At 47.8% G+C, this 27,523-nt stretch overlaps 3 protein-coding genes across 8 annotated transcripts; 1 reads left to right on the top strand and 2 right to left on the bottom strand.

The window, feature by feature from the left end:
• Window positions 1-2,773: 2,773 nt before the first annotated feature.
• On the top strand, window positions 2,774-8,488 carry LOC100841845 (cyclin-dependent kinase F-4). Of its 2 annotated transcripts, none has more exons than XM_024461626.1 (17): window positions 2,774-3,172; window positions 4,177-4,429; window positions 4,716-5,060; window positions 5,142-5,238; window positions 5,348-5,416; window positions 5,495-5,584; window positions 5,665-5,803; window positions 6,036-6,138; window positions 6,229-6,281; window positions 6,368-6,434; window positions 6,585-6,693; window positions 6,916-6,981; window positions 7,071-7,139; window positions 7,240-7,306; window positions 7,389-7,502; window positions 7,587-7,697; window positions 7,786-8,488. In XM_024461626.1, exons 3-17 carry the CDS (start codon window positions 5,053-5,055, stop codon window positions 8,016-8,018), a joined length of 1,395 nt encoding a protein of 464 aa, XP_024317394.1. In that variant the 5' UTR covers window positions 2,774-3,172; window positions 4,177-4,429; window positions 4,716-5,052; the 3' UTR covers window positions 8,019-8,488. The 2 variants fall into 2 exon arrangements, with proteins under 2 accessions (XP_024317394.1, XP_003570171.1); XM_003570123.4 differs by having other exon boundaries at window positions 5,160-5,238.
• A 154-nt stretch (window positions 8,489-8,642) lies between these two features.
• Window positions 8,643-14,404, bottom strand: LOC100842344 (protein Brevis radix-like 2). 5 transcript variants are annotated; one of them, XM_014900286.2, is made up of 6 exons: window positions 14,012-14,404; window positions 13,486-13,606; window positions 11,889-12,032; window positions 9,729-10,186; window positions 9,486-9,624; window positions 8,643-9,381 (listed from the first exon to the last, which is right to left on the bottom strand). In XM_014900286.2, exons 3-6 carry the CDS (start codon window positions 11,994-11,996, stop codon window positions 8,881-8,883), a joined length of 1,206 nt encoding a protein of 401 aa, XP_014755772.1. In that variant the 5' UTR covers window positions 11,997-12,032; window positions 13,486-13,606; window positions 14,012-14,404; the 3' UTR covers window positions 8,643-8,880. The 5 variants fall into 5 exon arrangements, with proteins under 5 accessions (XP_014755772.1, XP_024317397.1, XP_003570172.1 ...); XM_024461629.1 differs by having other exon boundaries at window positions 8,643-9,418; XM_003570124.4 differs by having other exon boundaries at window positions 8,643-9,401; window positions 14,012-14,401.
• Window positions 14,405-22,331: 7,927 nt separating this feature from the next.
• Window positions 22,332-26,025, bottom strand: LOC100836260 (growth-regulating factor 4). Its single transcript, XM_003572805.4, has 5 exons — window positions 25,795-26,025; window positions 25,438-25,667; window positions 24,412-24,835; window positions 22,664-23,067; window positions 22,332-22,574 (listed from the first exon to the last, which is right to left on the bottom strand). The coding sequence occupies exons 1-5, from the start codon at window positions 25,902-25,904 to the stop codon at window positions 22,567-22,569; spliced, it is 1,176 nt and encodes a 391-aa protein (XP_003572853.1). The 5' UTR covers window positions 25,905-26,025; the 3' UTR covers window positions 22,332-22,566.
• Between the last annotated feature and the right edge of the window lie 1,498 nt (window positions 26,026-27,523).

Below are 27,523 nucleotides of genomic sequence, written 5' to 3' on the forward strand. Positions count from 1 at the left end.
CAAAGGCCAAAGGGCAGGAAGTGGGAGAAAGCAAAGGAGAAGAGAGGAAAGAGCACAAAGATGCATGGGCTGAGATCATGGCCAATAAAGAGCTTGCATGTGGCAAAGGGTAGAAGAAAAGAAAGCAAAGAAGGAGGAAAGACACCAAGCTTTCATGGAGATACAAAGGCAGAAGGTAGCACTTGAGCAGAAGGTAGACACCGATGCCGAAAATGTAGCCACTGCCAGGTTGAGTGAGGACTCAAAGATCATGTTTGCTGACACAAGTTTAATGGATGAGAATCAACGACAATGGGTTGATCTCATGAGGGGTGACATCTTGGCGCGGCGCGTCAAGACGAGTTGACATCTTCTCTTGAAAGGTATTTTATTGAAAGGACTGTCATCTTTATTTAAATATGATATGTTAAGTCGATGATAGAAATTGGAACTGAATTCTGTTCTTGTAGAAAAATTCAGTCTCTTTACTGATAAAACTGAGCTATGCGCTTGAAACTGATTAATTTACCACTCTGCTTTTGCATCACATGTACAGCATGTAGTACTGATCTTTCGGGCTGCAGATGGCTCTTCTTTTCCAATTATTGGGTCATTTAATTAGCAGATGCCCATGATCCAGTCTCCTAACCATGCATTTTTGTTTAAATTGTAGGGAACAATGGATAGTGATGATTCAGTAATACTGCAATGTGTTTTAAAATCTGGAACTTGATGTTTGCACAGAAGAAAAATATCCTGTTTAGCTGAAGCTTAGGTGAAATCTACCAAGCTTGTGAGCCTGTCAATGAACTCGGTTTGAGGGTAGTGCCGGAATTGATCTGTGTGTGGTATGTTTGTGCTACTTTAATTTGGAGGCAGAGGCAGCACAAAAAAGATAGTGGTACTGTTATATAGAGATATACTAGTACTCCATCGTTTTGTCCATTTTAAAGTTCTTTGCTTGTTGCTCTATGGAGTATAGCCTGTCCAGGGAGTATGTTTGTTCGCTTGTAAATTGGAAGGATCCTAGCTTTTTTTTTATAACACTTGCAGCCAGAAAGAACTCAGTGTTCTGCTTTGTTGTCACACGGGCAGTACATGTAAATCATGCTTTAATTCAGATTTGAATTTAAATTTGAATATGTTTCAATTTGAATTTACATCCAAATTTGTGTTCGATGAGGTATGCTCTACTATTAATTTTGAATTACCAATGGTATTCAAATCATGTGCGTAGGTGCAAATTAGAGTAGAAATAGAAAAATAATCAAAATGGACAAATGGGGATGACAAATGGGGTTTCTCTTGGACAACTTGATATTTTTCTCACCCCCATTTGTCCAAAGACCCCTCAAATGAACAAATCCGGAGGACAAGTGAGGGCTCACCCTTGGAGATGTGATGGAGCGCAGCCTGCAGCAAGGAACTGTTGCATTCGCTCCTGCGGATAATCCAGCACCAGCACGTAATTAAACTCTCCCCATGCCATGCATGCACATGGGCAGATGCACCCAAGCTTGCCCCTTGATTAATGTACTCTACTGGTGGTCTACTGCTCCGTAGCAGAAGCAGCGAGAAGTGGATGGCACTGCCCATGTGCGCGCGGTGTGTGTCCGATTGCCCGGGAAAACCTGAGGCCCGCACCGGAATGCCGGGTGCATAGTAAAGCACGTGAAAATTCTAAAAAAAAAAAGTAAAGCACGTGAACAAGCAGCTGAGTTTATGGGTGGATACGCGGGCACTGATCGACCGCACTCCATGAGTCAAAAGCAGCAAACCGTGCTGATACGTACGTATAATACTGCTTTGTACAGCAGAGGGACTGCAGCACCACAACTAATACAAAAGATCTTTTGCAGATTAGCATCCCAGTCGGCAGCCAAAATCCTCAGGTTTCCAATGAAATTTAGCAGATGCTTTTCCCACCTAATTGAGACTGCAGAAGCCTGGCCGCTGTTTTGTCAACAATGAACATTTTGTCATTTCACTACTCGTGTCACTTCCATAATCGAAGAAACCAATTATTGTACCAGTTCCATAAACATACAAAATGTGCAGAGAGCCAACCAAATCCGAGATCGGACCATGCGTTTGGCACTCTATAATAATTATAAAGCAGAGACCGGTTCGCCCGAGCTCGAAAATATCACGATCACCCGGCCCCCAGCAATTAAATACTCGTGACAGGGTACCAACCGGAGAGAGCGCTTAAGCTGTGGCAGCTAGCTTGCTTGCTTGCGTCGGGTCCAATCCAGAACCACCCGGCGGAGGACCCAGCCAAATGGTGCTGTCAGTTGCACGGAATGTTAGAGACACAACAAAATGGCAATGCCGTGTGCTGTTGCTCGTGAGTGCCTTTTGTGGTGCGGTGCCTCGCCTCGCTCGCAAGCGCAGGTGGAAGGAGGAGCAGTGTGTGTGCCCTGTGACCTAACGCCAGGTTGGGCTCCTCATTCGGGACCATCCCACCAAAAGGATAAATTCGTTCGTCCAGGCCAAGAAATCATTTTGATCGGCAAAGCTGAATTCCTCCACCAAACACATCACGGCGTCCTTGTCATTGCATTCGCTAACCACCGCTGATTAACACAGGCGTCGTGACGGTCGGCCCGCCACGAGAAAAAGTCCACCGAATTTAGAGCCGTTTCACTTCACCAGTTCACCCCAAAGCGTCAATGGCAATCGATCCGTGTCCATGGAGAAGGAAAGAGAGTAGCAAGGAGAGATAGGTGAGGTGAGGAGGGCGGGTGAAAAGACAGGAATACTTTGTTTCCCCTCCGTTGGGGCAAACCTGAAAAGGAGCAAAGGGAGCGGTTAAAAAAAGGAGGCGGCAGCAAAGCGGAGGGCCGGGCGGAGCGCGAGAGGAGGCGATGCTGTGCCGGGAAGGGAAGGAGGGCGACGGGCGTTGTTGGCTTGCGGTTATAAAAAGTAACGGGACGCGTCGCGGGTAGAAAACCAGGGGAGAGGTGGTGGACTGGTGGTGGAGGAGACAGGCCGGGGCTCTCTCTTTCTCTCTCTCCCTTCTCCTTTCTTCCCCACATCAACGCCGCCGCCGCCGCCGCCCGGAACGGCGACACAATCACCGGCGCCGCCCCCCCCCCCCCCCAGTCTGTCGCGCCGCGCGGGGCTGAGGTGGGCCGCGCCGACACGCGGCCACGGCACGTGGGGCGCCACCACCACTTGCCCGCCTGGTAAGGTATGGCATCGATTCCGCTCCATTCTCCCCCACCTTCCTGCATTCTCGCATGGGCCTTCTTCTCTCCTCGCGTGTGCCTTTGCTTGTCCCAAGGGATTTGGTCCGGATCTGTGCTCCCAGGCGACGGATCTGAGCGGCTCGCAGGCATTCGGTCCAATGCGAACCTACGTATGAGCTTGTTCCTACCGGTGCTATAGTTTAGTTTCTCGTTTATGCTGGGATGCTTTTGTGTTGGTATCTCTTTCTTTCTTTTGGCTGATTTGGATTTTGAGGGAAATGTCCTTTTTCCCCGTCAAAAGTTGTCCTTTTTCTCCCGATAGATGAGAAAATATATGGTTTCGGTGTTCAGTAATATCAATTCTGATTAAGGTAACGATGTAGAAGTTAGAAAAAGAAGTTTCTATTTGTTCCAGCCTAAGGCGATAAATTAGTTCATATGTGTCAATTGTATATGTGTGAACTTGCTATGATGAAAGAATTCTTATTGCCAGTGATGTGGCAGCAACATCATTTTCGATGTTTTAAGCAGGGTTAGCTTGATTAAATAGCATCAATGATGTAGATATGGTTTGCAATGCGCACCTCTCCCAATGTTCTACATTGGTATTAATGTATACGTAGTACCTCCAAGACAATACGTTTCATTATGCACATCATTGTTGGTGCTAGTACATTATTGTTCACGAGGAGTAAAAAATTTCATTAGAATCCTTCAAACTGAGTTTACCTTTTGTTTCTACATGTACCTCTATACATCCTAATATGTTAAAAATCATAAAATTCTATTTTAAGTCAGAGTTAGAGATGTTGCAAATTTTCTGTCATTGTTGATAAAGGCATGTAGAAGCCATCAAGTGTCTGCATTATGATCCAAATGGTTCTTTGTGCCACTGATGATCATGTTTCATGGAATTTATTTTAGTTCCTTTTACATACACTCAATAGTGTGCACATCATGTGCAAAAAGTTCACACAACATTCTGACTCAAAATCTGTTATATTAGATTGAGCCAGCAGTGATTTGGTGAGCTTAAAGTGTTCATCAGAGACATGGGAAAAGTGGTCTTTGGGGCATATCTCCTTCAGTGCAAGCTATTTATTTCAGAAGAAACTTTTGATTGGCGTGTTTTAGCTCGTGGGAACACCCAACTCTTCTCTCTGGTGAACTGCACATAGTGGTTCTATGCTCCTATGCTCATCGACAGCAGGCTGATGCGATCTTTACTGAAGGCATATTTCGGTCTATGCCTGCTGCATGTAATACACTTTTTCCTTCATTTCTTTTGTTCTATTGACTAATTTTACCATCTCAGTTTTTATTCCCTTTCTACCAGCACATCATCTCAAAATAAACTTGTTAAATTCATTCAAGTAGTAGATGGTGATCAAATAAAAAGGCTAATGATGTGCTGGTAGAATAAGTCAATTTCAACTAGTTGGAATCAAACTGTTCTTTGCTGCTTATATTGGCATGCAAAGGAATCACATCTACCATGTCTCTTGAAATACCCTGAATTTCTTTTCTCCTTGCTCCTATCTGCAGGGTCAATAATCTTTGTTGTGTTCAGTCTCCACCTGTCCCCCCTAGGTAGTTGCCATTCGATTTGTTGTATACCGTTTGAGATCAAGACCCATCCTTGCGATATCCTGCAATTCTCTACTATGGTTGCTGTGGCATCTTCTTGAGTCGACCAAGTACAACAGAGCACAAGTACTGGGGCCCTAATGTTCAATTGACTGATCATATATATCCGTTCTTGCTAATTGATAGACAAGATATTGGTTGATTGGACTTGGCAAACACCTTTCTGTGTTTGTTGATTCTTCTTGGGATTTGGTTGTCTCGGAAAATCTTGTGCTAGGCAACTGAGACCGGAATAATGGACAGGTAACTTTTTCTAGTGTTCCTTTTTCTTCTGTAGATAACTTTAATATTGTTTCTGTTTTGGGGCTTGATTTTTTCTTATAGAGTGTCTTATGTTTGCAGATTCAAGTTGATCAAGGAGGTTGGGGATGGGACTTTTGGGAGTGTATGGCGTGCTATAAATAAACAAAACGGTGAAGTTGTATGTATCCTATGATAAATCTCTGTGAAGAAAATGTGTTGACATTTTTACCATGTACTCTCGGTGAGACAATTAAGTTGCTGTTGACATTTTATACGATCTAATGTAGGTTGCGGTTAAGAAAATGAAGAGAAAATATTATTCTTTTGAGGAATGTATGAGTCTACGTGAAGTAAAGGTACTTCAGCCCAACGATTTACTCTGATGTTTTCTAGCAGACTACTTCCATTGGACTGACATTTCTTCTTTATTGAAGTCTTTGCGCCGCATGAATCACTCAAACATAGTGAAGCTCAAGGAGGTCATAAGGGAAAATGATACATTATACTTCATAATGGAATACATGGTACTTAAGCATGTGATTGATAGCGAAAATTCAACCACCTCATATGGCTTTTGTTGAATATTGTCCATTGCTTCTTTTAGGAGTGCAATCTCTACCAACTTATGAAAGACAGAGTCAAGCCTTTCTCGGAGTCAGATGTCCGTAATTGGTGCTTTCAGATTTTTCAGGCGCTTGCTTATATGCACCAGAAAGGATACTTCCATCGTGACCTCAAACCTGGTAGGTTTCTTTATGTAGTCATCCACCCCCTCTTGTTTTGGTCTACCAACTGTTGCGAAATATAGCCTTGCTTAGAGATAGAAACCTGAAATTAATGTATTGTCGACGTAGAGTTTTTTAAAGCCTTTTAGCAGCTATACGTATATCTGTTTTGCAGAGAAACCGATGCAATTTTTGTATTTTCATTCATGTGGATTATATTGTATCGCCAACTGTATTGTTTTACCTGCAGAGAATCTGTTGGTTAGCAAAGATATCCTAAAGTTAGCAGACTTTGGTCTTGCAAGAGAAGTTTCAGCTGCACCACCATACACAGAATATGTGTCAACCCGCTGGTTTGCACTGCTCCCACAGCTCAATCCACACACAAAGAGAATAAATATCATCTATTTTTTCCTTGATTCCCATGTGTTTCAATGCCTCAGGTATCGAGCACCTGAAGTATTGCTTCAGTCATCTGTTTATGATTCAGCAGTTGGTAAGGAATCAACTACTATTACTTTGTTGTTGACTACACATAGAACCAACTCGTAACTGGATTCTTTCTGCTTTGCCAACTTATAGATATGTGGGCAATGGGTGCCATAATGGCTGAGCTGTTGACACTCCATCCTCTTTTCCCTGGCACGAGGTAATACGGTTACCATATATCTGCTGCTGTTGTGACTGCAGCCTCAATTTTTTTGGCATTTACTGCATATGTTTTACTATTATGTTTCTATTGTTTCCCCCTCTTGGTGACCATCTTTGCTCACTTCCGTGTCTTTACCCCACTGTTTAGTGAAGCGGATGAGATTCTCAAGATTTGCAACGTTATTGGTAGTCCTGACGAACAATCATGGCCCCAAGGATTGTCTCTTGCTGAGGCAATGAAGTACAAGTTTCCACAGGTCAATGTTCATCTTCAGTTTGTCTTAGTATACTTTTACTGCGATTCTCTTGGTCACCAATCCTAGATGGAATCAACATCTCTCTTTCTTAAACTAAGTCAACATCTTGTTCTAACTTTGTTCATGACTTGACATATTTTCTCATCTCGTGCATTGTGAATGAACACGTACAAGGGTTCAGTGCTTAATCTATTATTCTCATGTGGCTATTTCTGTATGCAGGTCAAAGGCAATCAACTCTCGGAGGTAATGACATCGGCTAGTAGTGAGGCGATTAATCTTATATCCGTAAGTTCAACAGTTCTTTAATCCTGGATTGCAAATCCCAAAATCATTTGATCCTTTGATTAATGTATGTTTTCATACACATCTTGTAGTCCCTCTGCTCGTGGGATCCTTCCAAGAGACCAAAGGCTTCAGAAGTTCTCCAGCATGCCTTCTTTCAGGTAAAACTTATCTTTGGACTGCATGTTGCTGTTCTACACGGTGTTATTATTTGTCTCTGCTCTGGAGGATGAACAGTTTTTTCTTGTCATAATCCATCAGGATTGTACATATGTTCCAGCTACTGTCCGGACAAGGGTTGCAGGTCCTCCCAAAACGCCTCCATGTGGTTAGTTTACACTCTGTTTTGCCTGGTAGCCTTTTCTATTCCTGATACCCTTGTTTTACTGTGATTGGTCAATTTGTTTCAGTTGGAGTAAAAGGAGTTTCAGGTCATTATATTGCTCGAAGATACTCCACTGGAGCTCTGTCCACAACCAAACCTTCTAGCAGCATTGTAAAATCAGACAGCTTAAATAAGATCGGTAATATATGTTCTCTCTTCTTTTCGTGCCCATAGTTAACTAGCATTACTGGCTATATTTTAAATCTATTTATCTACGTTCTAGGTGTACAAAGAAAACTTCAAATGGACCGCCAGGCACCACAGAAGAGTACACGAACCACTGAGAGTAACAGCAAACTAAACACTAATCGAGTGCAGGCACGGAATAGCCCAGGCAAGTGCCCTATATAGAGTAGATTTCCCAGATTCCAGTGTCAAATCTGTGGTTTGATTCTGAATATTTTCTTTTCTTGGAACTACAGGGAACCCAGTACTGAGGCATTCACGCAGTTTACCGGAAACTGGCCGGGGAACAATGCAGAAGGTTTCAACCATTACCGACAAGCTTTCTCATATGTCTGTTACCTCCCGAACACGTACCACTGTGAAGCCCCCTGTCCCACTGTTGAAAGCTGGGCATGTCAAGGCAGACTTCCTTGGAAAATCTGACGAGATCCCTCCGGCAAAGAGGTTGACAAGGAAATTGGTCAGCTAAAGGAGTATATAGAGCAAAAACGGTCAGCTAAAGGAGTACAGAGCGAAACGGCTGGCTGCAGAGAGGCATACAGGCTCTACAGAGCTAAAACCCGGTCCGCTTTAGTGACACGGAGTGCTTTGCCTGTTGGCCGTCCTTCTGATAGTTGCCTCCCAGCTTGCCTCATTCCGGTGCAAGTGCAACAGTAGAATATGTTGCATATTGCTTTTGTAGAGTGCTCAAGCCTGCTGACCTTTCCCTGTATACTGGGGTGTGGATTTGTCTTTGCCCCAAGCTTGTCTCATGATCGAATAAAACATGTGTGGTTTTGATTTGATTTGTTTTGTCAAATATTACGTAGTGTTCTTAAATGTTTGTGCTCGCAGACCACTGTCTTGTTTAACAGTCGAGAAGCCCCATTCAACGGGATGATATTTAGCGTTTGCCTGTACAGTTTGTGAGCTTTCGGAGAGCATTTTTTCATGTATTTGCCTGGTCAATTTTGAAACCTGTCTGGAGTTCGTTGTGCATTGTTACGATGTCTGCTCAATGCATTTTTCCGGGTCTTCAGTTTGCTGCAATTTTGTACGTTTCTGTAGCAACTGCACTGTTTCTTATGGCCTAAAACTCTTGGCAAAACGGACGTGAAAACCCAGCAAATCAAAGCACCTTACAGAACCTTGTTAAAACAAACAAATAAAACTTTGTGTTCATCGAGAAACAACCCGAAAAGGTCGGTAAAGAAGACGGATATTTTACATCGAGATACAACCTGAAGGCTAGGCTTCTTCAAACCAAACCACTGCTCCTCTCTCTGTTCGATCACCCTGCAGAACGTAACTAGACGAACAACTAATTAACGCTAAGTACAGTAATCCTTTTCCTAACTCCTCGCTCGAGTCGAGGCTAGAGATACTGCGCGTGTATCCGGTCCCGGTTCTGCTCCCACCAAACCTTGGCCCGCTCCTCGCCGAACCGTTCCCGGCTGAAGCGCACGCGGCGGAGCTCCCGGGTGCCGTCGGCGAGCTCGCGGATGGTGATGTGGACGCCAGGCTCGTCCTGCTCCACCCACTGCTCCGCGCCCTCCAGCTCGCTCGCGTTGCTCACGGACACGACGGATGATGCCTCGTCGCCGCGGGACGACGTCGTGACGCGCGGGGACGGGTCGTAGGGCCCCGCCGCCGCGCCCGACGCGCCCGCGGCGGAGTTGAGCAGGCTGAGGTGGTGCGCCCACACGTGGTCCGACGGGTCCGGCACGGCCGCGGACGACGGGTAGCATGCCGCCCGGCTCGCCTTGCACGACGCGGTCCGGCTGATCGGCGGCCGCTCTCTGCTGCTCGCCGCTGCCGGAGGCGGTATCGGGGCCGGGCTCTCCCTCGTCGAGCTGCCGCGAGAGTAGAACGACTGTACGATTTGAATATCTTGGTGAAGTGAAATTAGATGCCAGTCAGACGAAATTAACGAGCTCCGGTTCGCTGGAGAACTGACCTGCATGGCGTCGTCGACGGAGGACGACGGCGTGGAGAGGCCCTGCTGCCGGAACGTCTGCACGTTGTACAGCTCCACCACGCGGTCGTAGTTCTCGCCCCACCACCGCTGCGCCTCACACTTGTTAAACATCTCCCGGCTGCACAGACACATGAATTGCTTCATCAACCATCAGTCCATTATTCCTCAGTCACAACTCACGATATATATCGTGCTCGAAGAACCGATCGGTACAGTACAAACCTGAAGCGGATGCGCTTTAGGTCGTTGCCGGCGCCGCCGGGGATGGAGACGAAGGTGATGTGCACGCCGGGCTCCACCTGCGCCGTCCACTCCCTCGGCACGCGGTCTTCCTCCAGCACCACAGCCTCCTCGTCAGCATCGTCGTCATCGTCCTCCTCTTCCTCCTCCCCGATAATGCTCGGTATCCAGCTCGTGCTCGGGCTTCTCACGTGCGGCGGCCGGAACCCACGGTTGACCTTGTCCCTGTCCCACGCCGACGACGGGGCGGCGCTCGTAGTTGTTCTCATGTAACTGTAGGCCTCGCCGGCTCCGTCGGACGTGAAGCCGGACTCGTCGATGATGCCCGGGTACGCGGCGAGCCGGCTGGAGCGGTGGAACCGATTGCTCCTGAATGATGGGCTCCCGGAGGCCTTGTACTGCTTGCCGGAGCCGGAGAACTTGAGCACCATGTCCTTCAACTGAAAGCACATTTGCAGGTAGTCCCTCAGTCAGATAACCCAGTAGCACTGTAACGGAACTGTACTAACTCTAACATCCCACAACACCACAGCTAGAAACAAACACTAGTACAGTGAAACAATTCCAACGTAGCTAAGACAATAACAAGCGTGTACTACCCAGAGGAACATATTAGTGATGCTGGATTAGCACCAAAGGCTGGATGAAAGGAACACCTGCCTGTTAGTGGCTGAATATTCAGATACCCATTTCTTCCAGCAACAAACATATCAGAGTGGCTGAACCGATGATAACCAGTTTCATCAAACGTCTCTCTGAATTCTGTCATGACGATTAATTTTCAGTATCGAATGTGCACGAATTTCGTCCGAACCACAATAAACGCGGCAATTTAGTCTTTAAGCAAAGCTTCAATGATAACAGCAAGTGGTTAATGATTAGTGCTGTTGTGACTTCTGATTAGCGTACCTAACAAGGCAAGACATGGCGCACATTGCCCCTAGCAGAGCACAAAGGAATCAAAGGCTAACCGCACCACCGTATGTGTCCTCTAATTAACCCAGCTAGCTAGGACATCTTTTGTCTGAACCCTGAAGCAAGGAACAAATAAGCACCACTCGAGCCCAAAGCAACGTCGCAGCTGGCACTGATCATGATAACCCAGAGGGGTGGGATGGGATCCCGTATGTATTTCCATAATGATGTGGTGTTTGCTTAACACTTGTACTTTAAAAGACGGCAAAAGCAAAGCGTGCAGGAAGCAAAGGGCGGTGGATACTCGAGTCCCAGTGAGTCACTATGCGTGTCATGATAATGCAGAGCAGAGTTGTAAACTTGTAAAGGCCCCCAGGCTGGGCCTGAACTGCGAAGCGGAACCAGCCCATCTAAGGACCACGCAAATGTGTGGCCTACGGGCTACGGCCCACATTAATTCCTTCCCTGCGTGAGCAGAAACGTCTTGGCTAGTGCAAAAGAAAGGTATGTATTGGACATGAAGAGTAAAGCTCACAGGGTTAAATCAAACCAAAGAGCAGCTTTCCAGAAGGCAAAGATCACATTAGCATCTAGCTTGAGCAGAGAGGGCAGATGAAGGGTAGCGAGGGGCAAAAGGTAGAGGGGATGTGGGGGGAACAAAAGTGAGAAAATCAAATCACATCGCTCTGCAGAGAGTCGAGACTCCAAAGCTTTTGGGGGTGTGGCTTGTGGGGATGGAGCCATCTAGCAAAAGCAGCACCACGTCTACCCATATTCCCCTGGGCCTTGACCAACTTTATCAAGGAATGTGTAAAAACGCGAGTGCACTGTCATCCATCCTGTACTTACGTTCCATAACCCTTCTTTTTTTCGAAAAGAAATTGATGTGTGCTCCTCTGTACATGCTCCCTCTGTTCCCTTTCAAATGTCAAGGACAGGGTGACGACAAGTAGTTGCAGAGGGTATTCAAATCGACTGATCAATGCATGCATCTGATGGCACGTACGTGGTACTCTGTACTCGGTTGTCAAGTACGCGTACCAGTAAGAACCAGGGAAACAAAATGCTGCATAGAGGCCATTAACTCAACCTTACCTTAGATATTCATCCTTATATTTGTTCGTATGCAGCAGTTGAACACGAAGAACAGCCGTATCGATCTACCGAGTGTCAGATCTAGTATGTATATAGACATGTATGCATAAACTAGTGCTGCGAGACATTTACCTGCGAGGTCAGAGACTTGCCGGCGTCTCTGCCGTTGGGTGTGGCGACAGCACGGGTGCCGCCGTCCTCTCCACCGTCCTTGGTCGAACAAGCGATGCATGCTAGCATTTCTTCTACGCCGCACCTGCCACTCGATCTCTCTCCCTGCACGTCGAATCCAATAGCAAAAGTCAGGACAGAGGGGAAAGGAATGAAACCTTCACGCAGCTCAAATCCAATGGTTATTAACAAGCTAGTAAAATGCAGCATTTTGTTCGAAAGGGAAACATGTACAAGGACAATTTTTACTACCGTATCTTTTTTTTTCCGGATAAGAACATTTCTACTCCACATCGAATTCGTAAAAGGGCACGAGGCCGTACGCGGACATGAACATGAAATGAAAATACGCATGCGACGCATCTGCCTGCCTAGCTAACCAGCCAGAGCCAGTCGTTGGGCGCAGCGGCCGGGCGGCATAAATTCCAAGTCAGAACGTGCCGTGCCGATGCCGGCCGGCGGCCTAATGCATGCCACGGCCTCTGGCGCTGGCCGCAGCCTTTGGGGGGCTTCCTTAAAATCGATCCAAACACACGCGGACGCATCGACAGCAACCACTAATAAACATGGCCGTACGGGCCGGCAGGCGAGTCCAGCGAGCAGCGCCCGATTAGCGCACGCCCCTGCGCCGGGCCCCAATGCATGTGTGCACGCGCCGGCCGGCCGGGCCGCGTCGTCGTCTGGTAGGGCATTGTCACTATGCCATGTTTGTCTCGTCGAGCTGCCCACTCCCCCCTAGCTAGCTCCTGGACGGTAGGGGCACCACGGAGCAAGGAACCGAGTCAATGCGGCACCGTAGTAGGAGTAGTAGGATGCTTTATATACGTGGTACAGACTGCAGCGAGCTGCGGCGTGGTAGGCCGATTGATTGCATGCATGGATGGAAGGAAGGATGATACGGTAGTAATGCTGCAGCTTACCACCACCGGCTGGATCGATGAGCTAGACTGCTAGAGGAGGAGTAGGCTCTCCCGTCCTCGTAGAGTATTCATTCAAATACGAATTTATCTGTGCTGCTGGGGACTGGACTGGAGGAAGTACAGTGTGTGCAAGGAAGGTTCTTCATAGATCTTGCGTGGAGGTGTATCATTCATCACCGTGTGGAGTGAAGTGAGGAGAGCGTGGAGCTGGCAAGAAGCAATAGACAGCAGCAGCAATAACGAACAGTGGCACGCACGAACCAAGGTTGAGACATGGAAACCAACAACTAAGTCTATGGCATGTGGGCCCCTGCGGCTGTCCCCTTGTTTGCTTTATGGATGCACATATCGCCTTGATAGCCCTAGGCCCATGAGGCCCTTTTAAGCGCAGAACCATCAGCAAGTTCTCACTTCTCAGTCATTGGCACTTGGTTCCACCGCAAAAATAGTGTGCTAGAAATGCAAACTAGTAACAGCAAACACTCTTGACTGATGTATGTTTTCTCTTCCATCACGGTCCAACATCCCCAGCTAATAGTGCCGCCAGACATAAGCACCAGATAATCTTCAGCATTAAGAAGCTGGAGCAGTAATCATCATGAATGGATATGCATTACGTCAAGCGAGGAACGACTTACAGCTAGCAAGCGCCCATCAGACTGCAAACTTCCCGATCACCGCGACGCTTCCGGCGACGCGACAACAGTCGTAGTATGCAACAATCTCCCTCCCCACCGCTGCTTCTGACGCCCAAATGATCTGAAGAACAGGTAGCAGAGCAGAAAAGAGGGGAAGATTACAGTTATGATGCAACCAAGTGTGGACAAGTAAATGCGAGAAGGTTCGTTGCAAATCAATCAGCAAGCCTGCCCCGATAAAGAAAGAAACACGCGAGCACTCATTGCTGCGGGAGGGGGAGTCCACGCCACAGAAAAAAAGGCAACAGTGGGAAACAATGGGATTGCCTCCCGAATGGACCCAGGAAAAGGTTGGAGATCTTAATGATCAAACATCGCAACGAACTCGATGAGGCAGTGGCGCCCAAAAAAGGGAGAGAAGGCAGCCAATGGCTAGCAAAAACAGAGGAAACAGAGACCGAATTGAATACGAGGCGAAAACGAATACAGCAAAGAAGAAGCTGATCCAGGGGTCGATTCCCATTACCTTCTTCTTCCTCTTGGCTGCTGCTCGGGCTGAAATGCCTCGAGGAGGAGACAGATCCCCGCAGGCGCGCGGCAGAGGAAGGGCTGCAAGATCGCGGGGAAACGACTCGACACCACGCGGCAGGAGCTATCAGCTGCTGCCACGGATTGAACAGCAGGTACAAGACGAGGAGGAGATTTTTCCTCTTTTTTCCGTGAGAGGGACAGAGACGGAAGAAGGAACCAGGAGAGGAAGAGAGGAGGGTGGGGGCAGGCAGGAGTGTGGAACGGGATCCCCGGATTCGCTCTCGGCCGTCTGATCCGTCCCCGAAATCGAGCGAAAGCACGAGCACGCCGACCGAGCGGTGTGCGGCCCCGTGTATTTATATACAGCGGGGGCGTGGGGGGGCGTGGCGCCCCGGCGAGGCGAGGTCGGCCGGCTGGTCTCCACGCGATCACCGCCGTCCGTATCTGTATCGCCTGGCCGGTCGGATGCGTGGCACCATGAGACTGATCTTGGGTAGGTCTCCCCACGCGCTAGCCCACGGCATCTCCAAGCCAAATGCTAGCCATCCGTAACTTTTTGTCGGACGAAAAAACCAATCCAACGGGATTGCTAAACGTCGGCCATCTGTCATTTATGTGTCGACAAGCCAAACGCTAACTTAAATTTGGCTTCGGTTTGGTTTGGCGGACAACGTCCACAGACGAGGCCACATGATCAATTTGAGCCCCAAAAGAGAGAGAAAGAAATACTTGTCAAAATCTCAATTAAAGAAATACTTGACAAAATCTTGGCACGCGATGACATTTGATCTTGTGATAGTGCACCGCATGATTTGTGCTTATTTTGATACTATGTCATTTGAGATTTTTAAATTTTGTTATTTGAGATATTTGGACCATGTCGTTTTAATTAATTTTCAGTCTACTATTTATTTTTGCATTTATATTGTTGAATACATAGTTGTTTCATAATAGATTTCATTGAGAAATAGACGTGGACGAAAGGTCGATTTGAAACGAGGACATTTGGCTTGTGTCCATTAGGTGATTTGGTAAATGTACACTTGCCAAATTGTACGGACGGTAAACAAACGGACGGATAGCTTGTTTACCACATCACCCAATGAACACAATGTCCAGAAAATTTGGCAAGTGTTTATTCACCGCATCACCCAATGAACACAAGCTAAATGTCCGCCTTCTAAATTATCCACACATATTTCTCGATGAATTCTATTATCAAACAACTATGTATTCAACAATATCAATGCAAGAATAAATAGTAGAATGCAAATTGAGTAAAATGACATGGACCAAAAGTCTCAAATGACAAAGCTCAAATATCTCAAATGGCATAGTACCAAAATAAGCACAAATTATGTGATACATCGTCACAAGATCAAATGCTATGTCATATCGAGATTTTGTCTCGAAGATTTTCATGCCACAACTTTGTCTTGGCATCCAAAATGATGACATGACATTGTCAGGATTGCCAAAGGCAAGCCAAATTTCTCTTGAGTTTGGCTTGTCCGTGGACAAAGGAACGGATAGCAACAGTTTGACATGTCCCATGGATGAGTATTTCTTGTCCGCTGACAAAATTGGATAAATGGCTAGGATTCGGCGTGTTCTATTGGAGATGCCCTAACTGGCAGAGTCTCGCGGCCGTTGTGTGAGCGTTTGACGTCTGGTAGACCGCCGTGCTATACCCAGCGCCACGGCGGTCGGGATGATCAGGTCTCGCGCGCCGAGGCGGCTCATCCATGTCGTCGTCGCCTCTGCCGATCTGCCGACTGCAATCAACGGATCCACGCAACGAGCAAACGTGTCAGTCTGTCAGAGCGCCTGTGCTTTATTTTAATTCTGGTGCCATCCAATTTCTCATCCGGTGAGCTATAGCTCTGCAAAACCGTTAGGAAACTGCTTCCAATTATTTTCTAGGAGTACAAGATTTGGCTAGGAACAGTCCTAAGTCTGATGATCCGCTCGATTGCATAAGACTCCCGGTAGCAATAGAACGGGAAAGTATACATAAAAGAAAGTTCTTTTCAATTTCAATTATCTATATATTAGTTCGTTTCTATTTCTAGATATCTATTTCTATAGACTGTTAAATTCTTCGTCCATTCAATTTTCGCTCTGTATATATTGCTTTCGTGTCAGAAAAAAGAAGTAGAATAGCCAGTACACAGAAGTAGCTAGCAGTACGATCCTGCTAGTAATTGTTCTTTAATTCTCTCGTCTTTGCAAAATTCAGTCATCGGGGCGCCTCATCTGATCGACGAACCGAATTTAAACCCCACAGACCAAATAGTCGTAAGCCCATCCGCCCATGCTCTCACCTTTTTACCATTTCCTTCTCGTTTTACAGCTCAAGCGGGGGCACAAAAATGGTGCCTTTGGCAGTACGGCAGTACTCGATCAAGCTCGATTCCGAACGCGTGGTTCCTTGAGAGGCTTTGCAAAAAAGAGGCGTTGCTAACGTTAGCCCCGAGCACAAGAGATAAAGAAAAAGTGGTAGAGTTAGTAGTGGCCGAATGATAGTTCCTTGAGAAGCGAAAACAAAAAAGAGAGGTTACCAGGGGATCGAGGCCAGGGCGTCATCGTAACTTGACACTGCCCGTGTTGCCTGCGCAAAGCGCCATGAAAATGAAACAGTGTCGGACCTTATTTTATTTTAGATCGACCACCTCATGAACGCTCGATTTGGATTCTGAACAAAACGATTTGTATACTGAATTAAGTAAACTGGCTGAATATGGTAGCTAGCACCCTGGCTACAATTAGCACATGACCTGGCAATTTTTCAAGTTCGTAGAGTTAGCGAGGGCAGACGTGGCCAATAATGACGAAGGTATAGCTTAATAGCTGTGTGTCGTGGAACAAATCAGTGTACAGTAGAATAATGTACCCCAGCCGAGATGACAAGCTGCACCTGATTAGCATATGTAGTGATGATGCCTTTCGGTCCCTTCTCCACAAGTTTTGCCGGTAATCACCAGCGTAAAGCCAATCATTAGGAGACAAACCCTCTGCCTTTGCTTGGTGCTTAAGACGATTAAAAGAAGCAAAGGCACCTCCTCATGCATGCAGTGCTAACCAAAACTAGGGGAGGCAAAGAATCTATACGGACGATCTGGTTACGAAACAAAGCCACCACCACCACGCAGCAAATGGAAACTGTTTTCATCTTCGAACAGATCCCCCTGACCCCTCCCAAACCGAAAACAAATGCCAAGTTTCCGATCCCAATGTTCCCACACCACATCTCGCCAAAGGAGATTCCAGAGGACGGAGCAGCAAGCCTATATCGTCTTTCCTTCCCTCGACCTGGCGCAGAAAAAATAATGCAGCCGGCGCAAATTTTGAGGCAGCAAGAGGGGGCCGCAGGGGGAAACGAAGCACAACGTTTTAGGATCTCTCGTGTTTTTTATGCTATCTGCGTGCTTCCCCCAACCAGTGCACACGCATCCCCGCGAAGGCGGTCAAGGCGGCCGGGCATGCACGTCGAGCACGTCACTTGTGTACGGGAGCACGCAGCCTTGCGAGCCGGCCAGGGAGGCTTTTTCTTCCTTTTGTCCATCCACAGGAGCTACGTACGCCTCCAAAGCTGTGAAGCTGGATCGATTTGGCGAGACCACCAGGCACCAGCCCAAGTTCCCCTGCTCTTGGATCAGTTCGCGCGAACGCGATCGACCGTTTGATTTCTGAAGAAGCTCTTCCGAGGGGGCCGGAGGCTTTACGCCGTGGCCCGCGTGTCTCCCCGTCCCGGCGTCGTGATGAACAGCGCGCACAGCAGCGCCGGACATGGGGGAGAAAGCGACCGGACGGGGACGATTTCGCTGCCGCAGCGGACAGACCGAGGTTTTTCATGGAAAAGCAGCGGCAAATCTTTCGTGGAAGGGGACGAAAGCATGGGGGCCGGGCCTGGAAGGAATTGCAAAGGCTTCGCTTGCTTGAACTAAAGGCAGCACAGTGACAGCGCGGGTGCACGGCACTGCATGCTAGTAGTATCGTGTTGGCCTGTTGGGTTCGTGCAGCCTTTCGCAAATTGCTTGTTCTTTTTTTCCAGCAAAACTCGAACCTCCTCGCAGGAGCAGCAGTAGCTAGTTTATCTCACAGCTGCAATAGGACGTGTTCGTCGATGCGAGCGATCCCTAGTACTACGGCACCTGCGCAGTGGCGATCGAGGCATCTAGCTGCTTCGACTACGAGATTGGGACGCAGCAAAGCAAACCGCGCTGTGCAACGGGAAAGCCTAGCCCATTACAGCCCACCCAAGCAGAGAGCAACATTGCCGCGCGAGCGCAATGGCAGTTAACGACAAACGGAAGTTGTGCTTTAGCCTCGTCTTTCAGTTTCAGTCTGCAGGTGGCTGCAACAAACAGCTTGATTTGATCGCTCGACAGGGAGCGAGGTCCGGAGCTGGGTAAGTACACCTGATGGAACATGAACAGGGGAGCAAAGCGAGCGCATTATCTCTGGGTGATTAGACGGCGAGCCTCGTCTCATCGATCGATTGCCCGTAAGCCCGTTTGACCCGGCTGTCAAATCGGCCGCGCCATTTTTGAGGGTTTTTTCGGTGTGCACGATCGGTCATGCATGCGTGAGGCGCGGCAACGGAGGGCCCGGAAGGAAAGCGTGCGTACGTAACTTCATCGTTGGCATCGGCGCTCAGTATTTTTGCTTTCTCTCGGTCCGAGTCGATCACGTCTCCAACGCACGCGTGCTTCAAAAGACTATAAACGTCAACTCACACATCTCATCGCTGCAGATGTGTGGGCCTCTCGGTGTCGAACGCGTTAGTAGGCAACTGATTTCAAAATTAAGCAAGTTGATTTTGTCACCTGTCGCTCTGTGCAAATACAGCTTTTCCACCTTCAGTCAGCTCCCTGGAGGCAGGTGATAACTCTCATGGACATTAGATCACGTGATCTCAGGAGTAGCCCTCAGATGTTCAGAGGGCACTGGCAGGGGAGACACCTTCAGGTGGTGAAGTGCAGGTGCGGCCGTGCGGAGGAGAACTGAAAATTAACTGACGTATATGTCGCGCGTACCACGGGCTAAGTAACAGTCACAATGATACGACGGTACACAGGAGAAGCACAGCACTGGTAGGCTTGGCCTGCCTGGTCAGAAAAGCGAGAGGGCGGCCACATAATTTAGATACTCGTAGTTTCTTTCTGTTTTCACATATCATTTCCCGTATTCTGTAGCCATCCTCGAAAAAAAAGACACTGTTGTTTCTACAGCTGTTTTAGAAACATCAAAACAGTGATGTTTTCATGTTTTCAAACGAAAAACGTCCAAATCAAAATATGCGCATACATATTGTAGCATACGGCTTCAGCTGTGAAAACAGTTACCGTGTGGCGTTGGGCTGGTCTGCATCGCATCTGCTGCCCCAAATCGGCAGAGCCCATTATGCTTCTCGGTGGCATATGTAGTACTCCAGCATGCTAGGTTTACGGAAATGCGATGAACGTCTCACACACGTGACAAAAGAGCACACGTCACCACCAAGAACCTCACACAATTTCTCAGTTCATCATAGGACACGGTGGGATACTACTCAATTCCCAATCTTCGTTAAAAACATTCCACCATTCGAGTTTTTAAACCTATTTTGTTGGGCCGTTTCAGCAGGATCTTTTGGGCCTTCCACTTTGCAAACTGGGCTAATGGACTTGGACCGGACCAGCATCTGGGGATTGGTAATTTGTTCTATGCAACAAATGATTACACTTGCGGTCTTCAAATTTCCCGGTTCCAAGCTCTAGCCGTCAGGAGTCTTCCGATCAGCGTTTTTTCTTCGGGTTCCCCTCGTCTCCGACCGCCGATTAGGATCAATGTCTGGCTGCAGTTTGTCTATCTTCTTTGTAGGGTTTTGTGTCCTCGCGACGGCGTCTTGGTGGAGGAGGCGACTGCGTATAGAATAATAGTCTTCCGGCTCCTTCCTCTTCCTGGTGTAGTCAACACGATTTACTCCATGGAGCTAGCGGATCTCGTGGTTTGTTTTTCATTATTTTGGTCTTCTTTCTAGTTGGTTCGGCGACGAATCAACAGATCGACAACCTGCCTTGCAAGGGGTGCGTCCCCGGCCAGAGTGCGTTCAACGATATTAGGTTCTCATCGGTTGTGGTGAGCGACTCATGTGGCTATTGAAAACCTATAAGGTTAGTCCAGCTTGTGTAGATTTGGTCTTCTGCAATTTCATCACCGGAGACATGGAGAGTTTTCAATATACGAATGACGGATGAAGAGCTATTTACTTCAAAGAATCTTGATGTAACTTTTAGTTTCATTAGGGTTTTTTGTTGTTGGTTTTCGTTTCAATTTCAATTACTTGTACTTTGTTTATTGAAACAATAAAGCCAGATGTTTCTAAAAAAACAAATAATTACACTTTCCCTCAAAAAAAAATTACACATTCTGTTTTTCTTTCTACTTTAAAAAACTTGAGTATCCATGCCATATAATAATGAGACTATACTTAGTTGGAGAAGAAACAGGGTAAAAAATGATTTAACTTGGAAACTGTTTTTTTTACTTGGAGAAGCAACAGGGTAAAAAAATGCTTCTGTCTCTGTTCCGTTGGATTTTGTTTTGAGAGTACTCTTGTTTTGATGCTGCAAATATTTTTTTCGTTGTTGCGTACACTGAATTGGATATGTTGCGAGCCTTTTGTGTGTGTGTTTTTGCCGCAATTAATGGATATTTATTGCATACGCATAATTTTTGCTGCATAGACATGGCAAAATGTCGTAAGGTCTTGGGTTCGTGCGCAAACTTGATGTTGCGACGATTGAATAAAAAATATTTAAAATTTAAGTAGATCGAGTGGGCAGGAAGGCTGAAATCAACCGGCTGACACCTAGCGTTTTCGATATATTTTCTCGCATGTTTGTTTAAAGATTATATGTGAGACTGACACGATCACTCGTATATACGTCTTCTGGGCATCATTTGAAAATGCCAGAGGTTACACGGCCGCGATTTATCTCCCTTGACTCTGCACATGTGGTACAGAACAAGCCAACACCGTTGCAGAAGTGTGAGAGAGATGTCCTTGTAGAGGCAGCTTTACAACCCGTGAGATTTGTAGAATCAGCGCCACGGGTGTCTTCTTCCGTGGCACCAATAGGCATCGAAACGAGTCGATGGTCCGATGCCTTCCTTCATCCATCACAAAACGCAGCATCCATACAGGAGTGACCACTAGTCCATTACTCCCTTGCATTGAAATGAGCCACCGGTACTTCGTCGCAGTTTTTTTTTGCCCCAACCAGATCCAAGTTGCGCGAGAAAACTCAGAAAAGGCGTAAAAACACGAGGGAAAACGATATAGCTACTGGATAGGGAGATAGCACATGAAGGCACGACCGATCTGGGGACCGACCGAGCTTTATAGTCAGCACCACCCGAAAAAAATGTACTCCGTATACTCTAGACATTAGACAAGAACCTAACTCAGGGACCGATCAAAATACCCGATCCCAAATCCCGTACGAGCAAACAAGAGCGATCATGCCGCATACACGCTGACCCACAACGTTGGCCTTGACGTGCTACATCGCACGTACGGCACGGTCCAAAAGCCACCAAACCGATCCGCACAAGGCACAACCCCCTCGGAACTTCTCCTCGCATCCCGGCAACGCTTAGCTCGCACGACACATGCAGCGCGCCCGCTGCCGGGGCAACAGCAGCAGCACGAGCAAGGAAGGAAAGACACGGGGTGGTGGTGCCTCGGCCGGCCCACGACACACAGGAACGGCCAGCCAGCCTGTTCGTCCACCAACTTTGGAAGCTCTGTGGCAAGATCCAGCGCAACCAGTGGTTGTTGTTGTACTGTCGCTGCTGCTGCTACTACTGTGCTGTTATTATTGCTCCCTTTCCTAAACTCCCAAGTTTTCTCCGCTTTTCCACCCGTAACCATCTGCGTGCATGCACCATGTCCCCCCGCGCCCGTCTCAAGAACACCCGGGGAGGCAATCATGGAGATCGGAAGGACGTGCGTGAGGTGGAGTGGAGCCCATGGCATGTTCAAAGGATGGCGTGGGGAACTCGGGTAACGAACATTGCTTGTCACGGGGGTGCTCCAGGTGACACGGCAAGGGATCCTGCCGGCCTGCCTGATCGTGTTTGTGGAGAAGGAGCCATGAGGCAGGCATATGTGATTATCCGTGACGTGTGTACAGGGCTACAGGACTACAGGTACAGCTTGCTGCTGGTTGGCACAACTTTCTTATTTTTGCAACTGCAAGTAAGCCACGGATTTCACGATATGGAAAGTTTTTCATGAGGAGCATTCTCTAGTTTTGTTACTCCTATGTGACTTGAAGAACTTAGGACTGATTTAAGGGAAAACAATGTCGTGCCAAGGTGGATGCAAATCTGACACGGCAAAGACAAGTAAATTACAGGAACCATATAAGGTGTTTTTGCTGCTACCCGCACACACGTAAGGTGGGCGCGAGGACCAGATGAACAAATAACACACCAACAACCAATCCAGTACTCGTTCCCACAGGCAGGCAGCATCGTTATCCGTACTGCATACAGCATTCAGTCACCTGCAGAGACCGGATGGTGTTTTCAACCAGTGATCTTGTACAAAACTGATATAACTAATTAACACATTTCTCTCTGAGGAACAACGTACCATTGGGCGACTGGGAGCTGGCGACAGAGAAATCAGAGGACGTCATCGGTATCGAAATCGACAGTTGGGTGGCCGAGAAGTTCTCAGCAGGATCGGACCAGGAGTCCCTTGCCTTTGGCCACTCGTCGAAGAAGGGCCGCAGCTGGTTCTCCTGCTTCACGGAGTTGGCGTCCCCAAAGTCGCACCCGGCGAACGAAAGCGGCTGTCGTTCAACCTTCGGAAGTGAGTTGACATTGTTCCGACCCAGGTCACTCAGTGCTCCAAGATGAGGGTAGCTTGAAAGCGTGAATGAACTGTTTTGCGATGGTGGCACACACCATGGGCTTTCCATGGACGTATTGATTGCTTCTGCAATGAGCTGGCTATGCTCGTCCGCCAAAGATCTTATTCCATAAGCAGAATACCTGGATTTCATAACATATGGTGAGCACCAAGTCAACAGGGAATACACGTAGTTAGTACAAAACACAATAAGTATTAGCAATCCTTTCATGAGTTAGTATTCCTAGGTTCTGGTTTGCAGATAAATAAGTTCTACTGAACGCAAAAAGGAAAAGAAATGAAAAGAAAATGGCCTAACAAAAGGTACGATTGTACCAAACTAGAATACAAACAATGTATGGTTTTGAGGACGGAATGAATCAACATGTCTAAGAAGAATATATATATAGGTCCAAATCACAAACATAACATCCAGAATAAAATGCAATATGCATGTGATTTTGGTTTACATGGTTACACCTCAAATGACTCAGAAATGGTCGAGGATTGCAAGTAAATGAAGAATTACTACAAGTTATTCATGCACAGTGCAATTTGCAGTTACAGGTAAATCATAACCCAACAAATCCTATACTTTTTTGAGTAAAATAGAACACGCTGTCATCATTAAAATAATCAAGAAACCAGCTGCACAAAACTTACTGTTTACGGCAACCAAACAGAAACCAAACAAACACAACAGGAGGGTGTCAAATTAATTGAGAACCTAAACTGAACCAACACACTTAATCATGACCTGAATAAGCAGCACAGCAGGTAATGTTACACCAAGAGATTCAGTGAAGGTAAATCAAGGACTTGCACTGAAAATGGGAAGACATCATTGGCACGCATGAAAATGGTGGGTTCCAGCATCATGCTGGGCTGCTGGCCACTTCAAGTAGTTTGCAGGACCCAAATCATTGTCAACAGAACAGCTGGATGCTGTAGAAGAATAAAGTAGTGGAGTAAATGGCAAGGGCGCGGCCAGGAATGAATCAGCAAGCAGCAGGCACTCGCACTGCGAGCACAGAACACAAATGTGTAGTGTATCATCTTTATTGACAGTAGGATATATCTGCCCCAAAGCCAAGTGACAGCCTGCACCGCAGTTCCACCTGAGCAGAAATCTCTCGTAGAGATTGTCCCCGGTTTCTGAATCTAATAAAAAGTGAGCCCGGAAAGTATGGGCAGATCAAAGAAGTATAACTCTAAAGGCTAAACACGACATAGAATCTGTTGCAGTGCAGAGAGTAAAGTTTCAGCAATAGATAATGCATATTGAGTTTTGCAGCAGCGAAGTACCGAGGACGCACTACTGGTTTGACTGCCACTGATGCAAACAAAATAGGACACAGCAATCAAACGATCGGGAGTAAAATAGCTAGGCATCTCTGCACTGCATCCATCTGACGCTAATCAGTTATAGGAGGCACCAAACTGTTAAAAGAACATTATGGTATTTGAGAAAGGTAGCCAACAGTCACCTGAGATCTTTGCATGCTCCACCACCAGCACCAAGAGCTGCGTAAGGAGAAGCATTCCCCATGTGCAGCTGAGAAGAAGACACCAAAGCTGAGGAGAATGAGCTGGACATGTTGCTCCCCTGGCCTCCACCATTGCTGCCGGCAATGGCGGGGTAGAGGGAGTGGTTCTGGAAGCCATTGCCATTGGTGGCAACGGCGAGGGGCGGCACGGCGGAGGCAGATGAAGCAGCGGGCAGTTGGGACTGGGGGGCGAGCTGCGTTTCCACAGGCTTTCTTGAACGGTTGCGGCCGCGGTGCATGTGGCGCTCGCAATACTTGGAGTCCGGGGCGGCCTCCTTGGCGCACCGCCACTTCTTGCCGTCAGTACGCCGGCACCGTCCCGGCTCTGGATCCACCTTCTTGCCCAAGTACGTCCCGTACCCAACTGCATAAAGCCCGCAAAGCATATTAGTGGTGTGATCCATCAGATGCATGTATAAGGATTAGCACTCTCCGAATGGATTGATATTATTCGATAATGGACACACACCCGACCCGATGCAGTGCACGGTAAAGTTGCCTAATCTTAGGAATCGGAAAACAATGGCGAGCACGGAAGCAGCTATTCCATTAGTCAGTTTTGCAAGTGGACCATACGTTAAGAATAAGACCACAGAAAGGAAACAAAAGAAATGGCAAAAGGAGGTTCCTCCACTCTTAATCTACAAGCCTGTGCTTTGGATATGGATCAAATAGTAGCGTCCTCCCCCTGAAATGGTCTGCTAAACCTTGAAGAGAGCACTGGTTTGGATTAAATAAAACTCACGCTTTCCGCTCCCAAATCCGGGGATAGGATGAAGCACACGCACGCGTTTCTCGAATCGCGCAACCCGGATTAACAAAAGACCGAAGCCAGTTAACTAACGGATGCAAAGTACACCCGATCGGAATAAACAAAGATCGAAGCCGCGCCTTACTAATAAACAAGCACCCGAAAGATTTGCTGTAATGATTGATGCCGCAAAAAAGAGGGGGAGGGGAGCGTACTGGAGATGGGGTTGTGGTAGAAGCGGGCGGCGAGGGAGTCGATGCCGCGGCGGATGGGGAGCACGAGATCCGGCGGCACGGGCACGCCGGCCACCAGGTACTTGTATATCAGCGCCTGGTGCTGCAGCTCCTCGTACTGCGCCGACGTGAACGGCAACGGCCCCCTCCCCATCGCCCACCTCCCGTTCATCTGCTGCGCCTCATCCCCAAGCCCACCGCCTCCATTACCCCTGCACACCCACAAACACACGCACACACACACACATCTGACCAGGGTCAGATACAAGCCAGCAACGATAGAAGGAGAAGGACCGGCGCCCGGAGCCAAGAAAAAGGAGCGGATATATGCTTGCTTACGCGGAGAACGGGGAGGAGCGGCAGAAGGGGAGGAGGGAGGCGGTGGCGGCGGGGGAGGAGCGGTGGACGTCGACGCCTGCCGGGGAAAGAGAGGCATACGGCATGGCCATAGTGTTGCCGTCCTCTCGCGGCTTGTCTCCCTCTCGCGCACACGGGCTAGCCTCTGCTTCCCCCCCCCGTCCGCCCTCTCTCTTTTATTAATGGGTTCCCCTGGCCTCTTAATGTGCTTTGCTTCGCTTGCGCGCGCGCCTTTATTGCCCGCTTTGTCCCTCTCTGCCCGCGTCGCTGTCCGCCTGGCTCGCTCGCTCGCTCGCTCGGGCTCGGCGGCGAAACGGAACGAAACGAGAGGATGGATGTGGACGAGGCCGACACGAGAAGGAGGAGAGACTGTGGATCCCAGCTAGCTACTCCGTGACAAAGGCCCCCTGCATCCCGCCCTGTCGCTCTAGCGTAGACGTACCAGGCTGCTTTGCTGTCTACGAGACGCGTACCCAGTGCGTTTCATTTCCTAGCTCGCCTTCTCTCTCTCCCCCCTCACGTAGTACACCTTGCTGCCTGCCCATGGCGCGATAGGCTAGGCTAGGCTGCAGCTATAGCTTGTTTCTTTTTCTTTGTGCGGAGGAATGGATATAGATGCGGGAACTGTAGCGAGTAGTGACAACAACTGCTTGCATGGGAGGAGGGAGGGAGGGAGGGAGAGAGCGGATCAGCGGCCTGCGTGTCTGTGTGTGTTGCGGTGCGGTGCGGTTACCAAGGCCGACTTTTCAACTTTCAAGCCCGTCGTCGTCGTCGTCGTCCGTGAGAGGGTGCGGGGCAACCGTTTGCGCTGCCTTTCCCCTCTTTGACATGTTTTTTTTACTCCTGCTCTTTTACTGTGGTTTTACTACGTCAGATCGTCAGAAGTTTCCGTCTTCTTCTACCATTGCTGTTGCACCTAGGCTCCTAGCGATTAAATGGCGCAATTCATTTACGACAACAAGTTTTAGGCTCACGTCAATGTCGATGAACAGTATTACCTTTTCCGTTTCAAAATGTTAAATGTTCGAGTTTTGTTCTAAGTAGAAATAGATAAAGTTTAGAAGTTCGTAGAATAACCTATTAACATTTACAAGTTGTTGGTGCATTTAAATTGGTTAATTATGTTCCTCGAATTCAAAAAGTTAGAACATCTTAAACTTTCTAGTACTACTACATAGCATAGACTTGGTTAAAAATGTTCCGAGAATAAATATACTACGAGTAAAATGCACTGCAAGTCCCGTAACTGTTCAGGTGTGTGAAGTGAGTTCTAACTGTATTAAACTGCATGTTTGGACTCTGGTTTTTTAAGTTGTACATCAGCGGTCCTAAATACGCCCGAGAAGGTGCCGACATGCCAGGTGGCGCGTTGACTGCCGCCATGTCGGCACGGGTCGTTTGGCGGAAGATTTCCCGTTGATCAGTGGTGTGGAAAATTGCAAAAACCCATTATAAAGAATGAAGTGTCTCTTTCTCATATGCTATGCCCCATATCTTGGCCGCTTTTCCAAACCCACCGCTTACTCAGCCAACCCACTGACATATTTGGCTCGATCTCGACGACGCGGCAATAAGACGTTGCCGCCCTTCAAAGCTTGCAGGAGCTAGAACCCTAGAATCATGGCTTTGTCGCTTGTCCTCAGAGCGAGTGGGGACATAATGATAAATGAAACCATTTTGGGTCTATTTGCATGTTCCAACGACTAGGCAG

This window comes from Brachypodium distachyon, chromosome 3, assembly GCF_000005505.3.
Source record: "Brachypodium distachyon strain Bd21 chromosome 3, Brachypodium_distachyon_v3.0, whole genome shotgun sequence".
NCBI classification, from domain to species: domain Eukaryota; kingdom Viridiplantae; phylum Streptophyta; class Magnoliopsida; order Poales; family Poaceae; genus Brachypodium; species Brachypodium distachyon.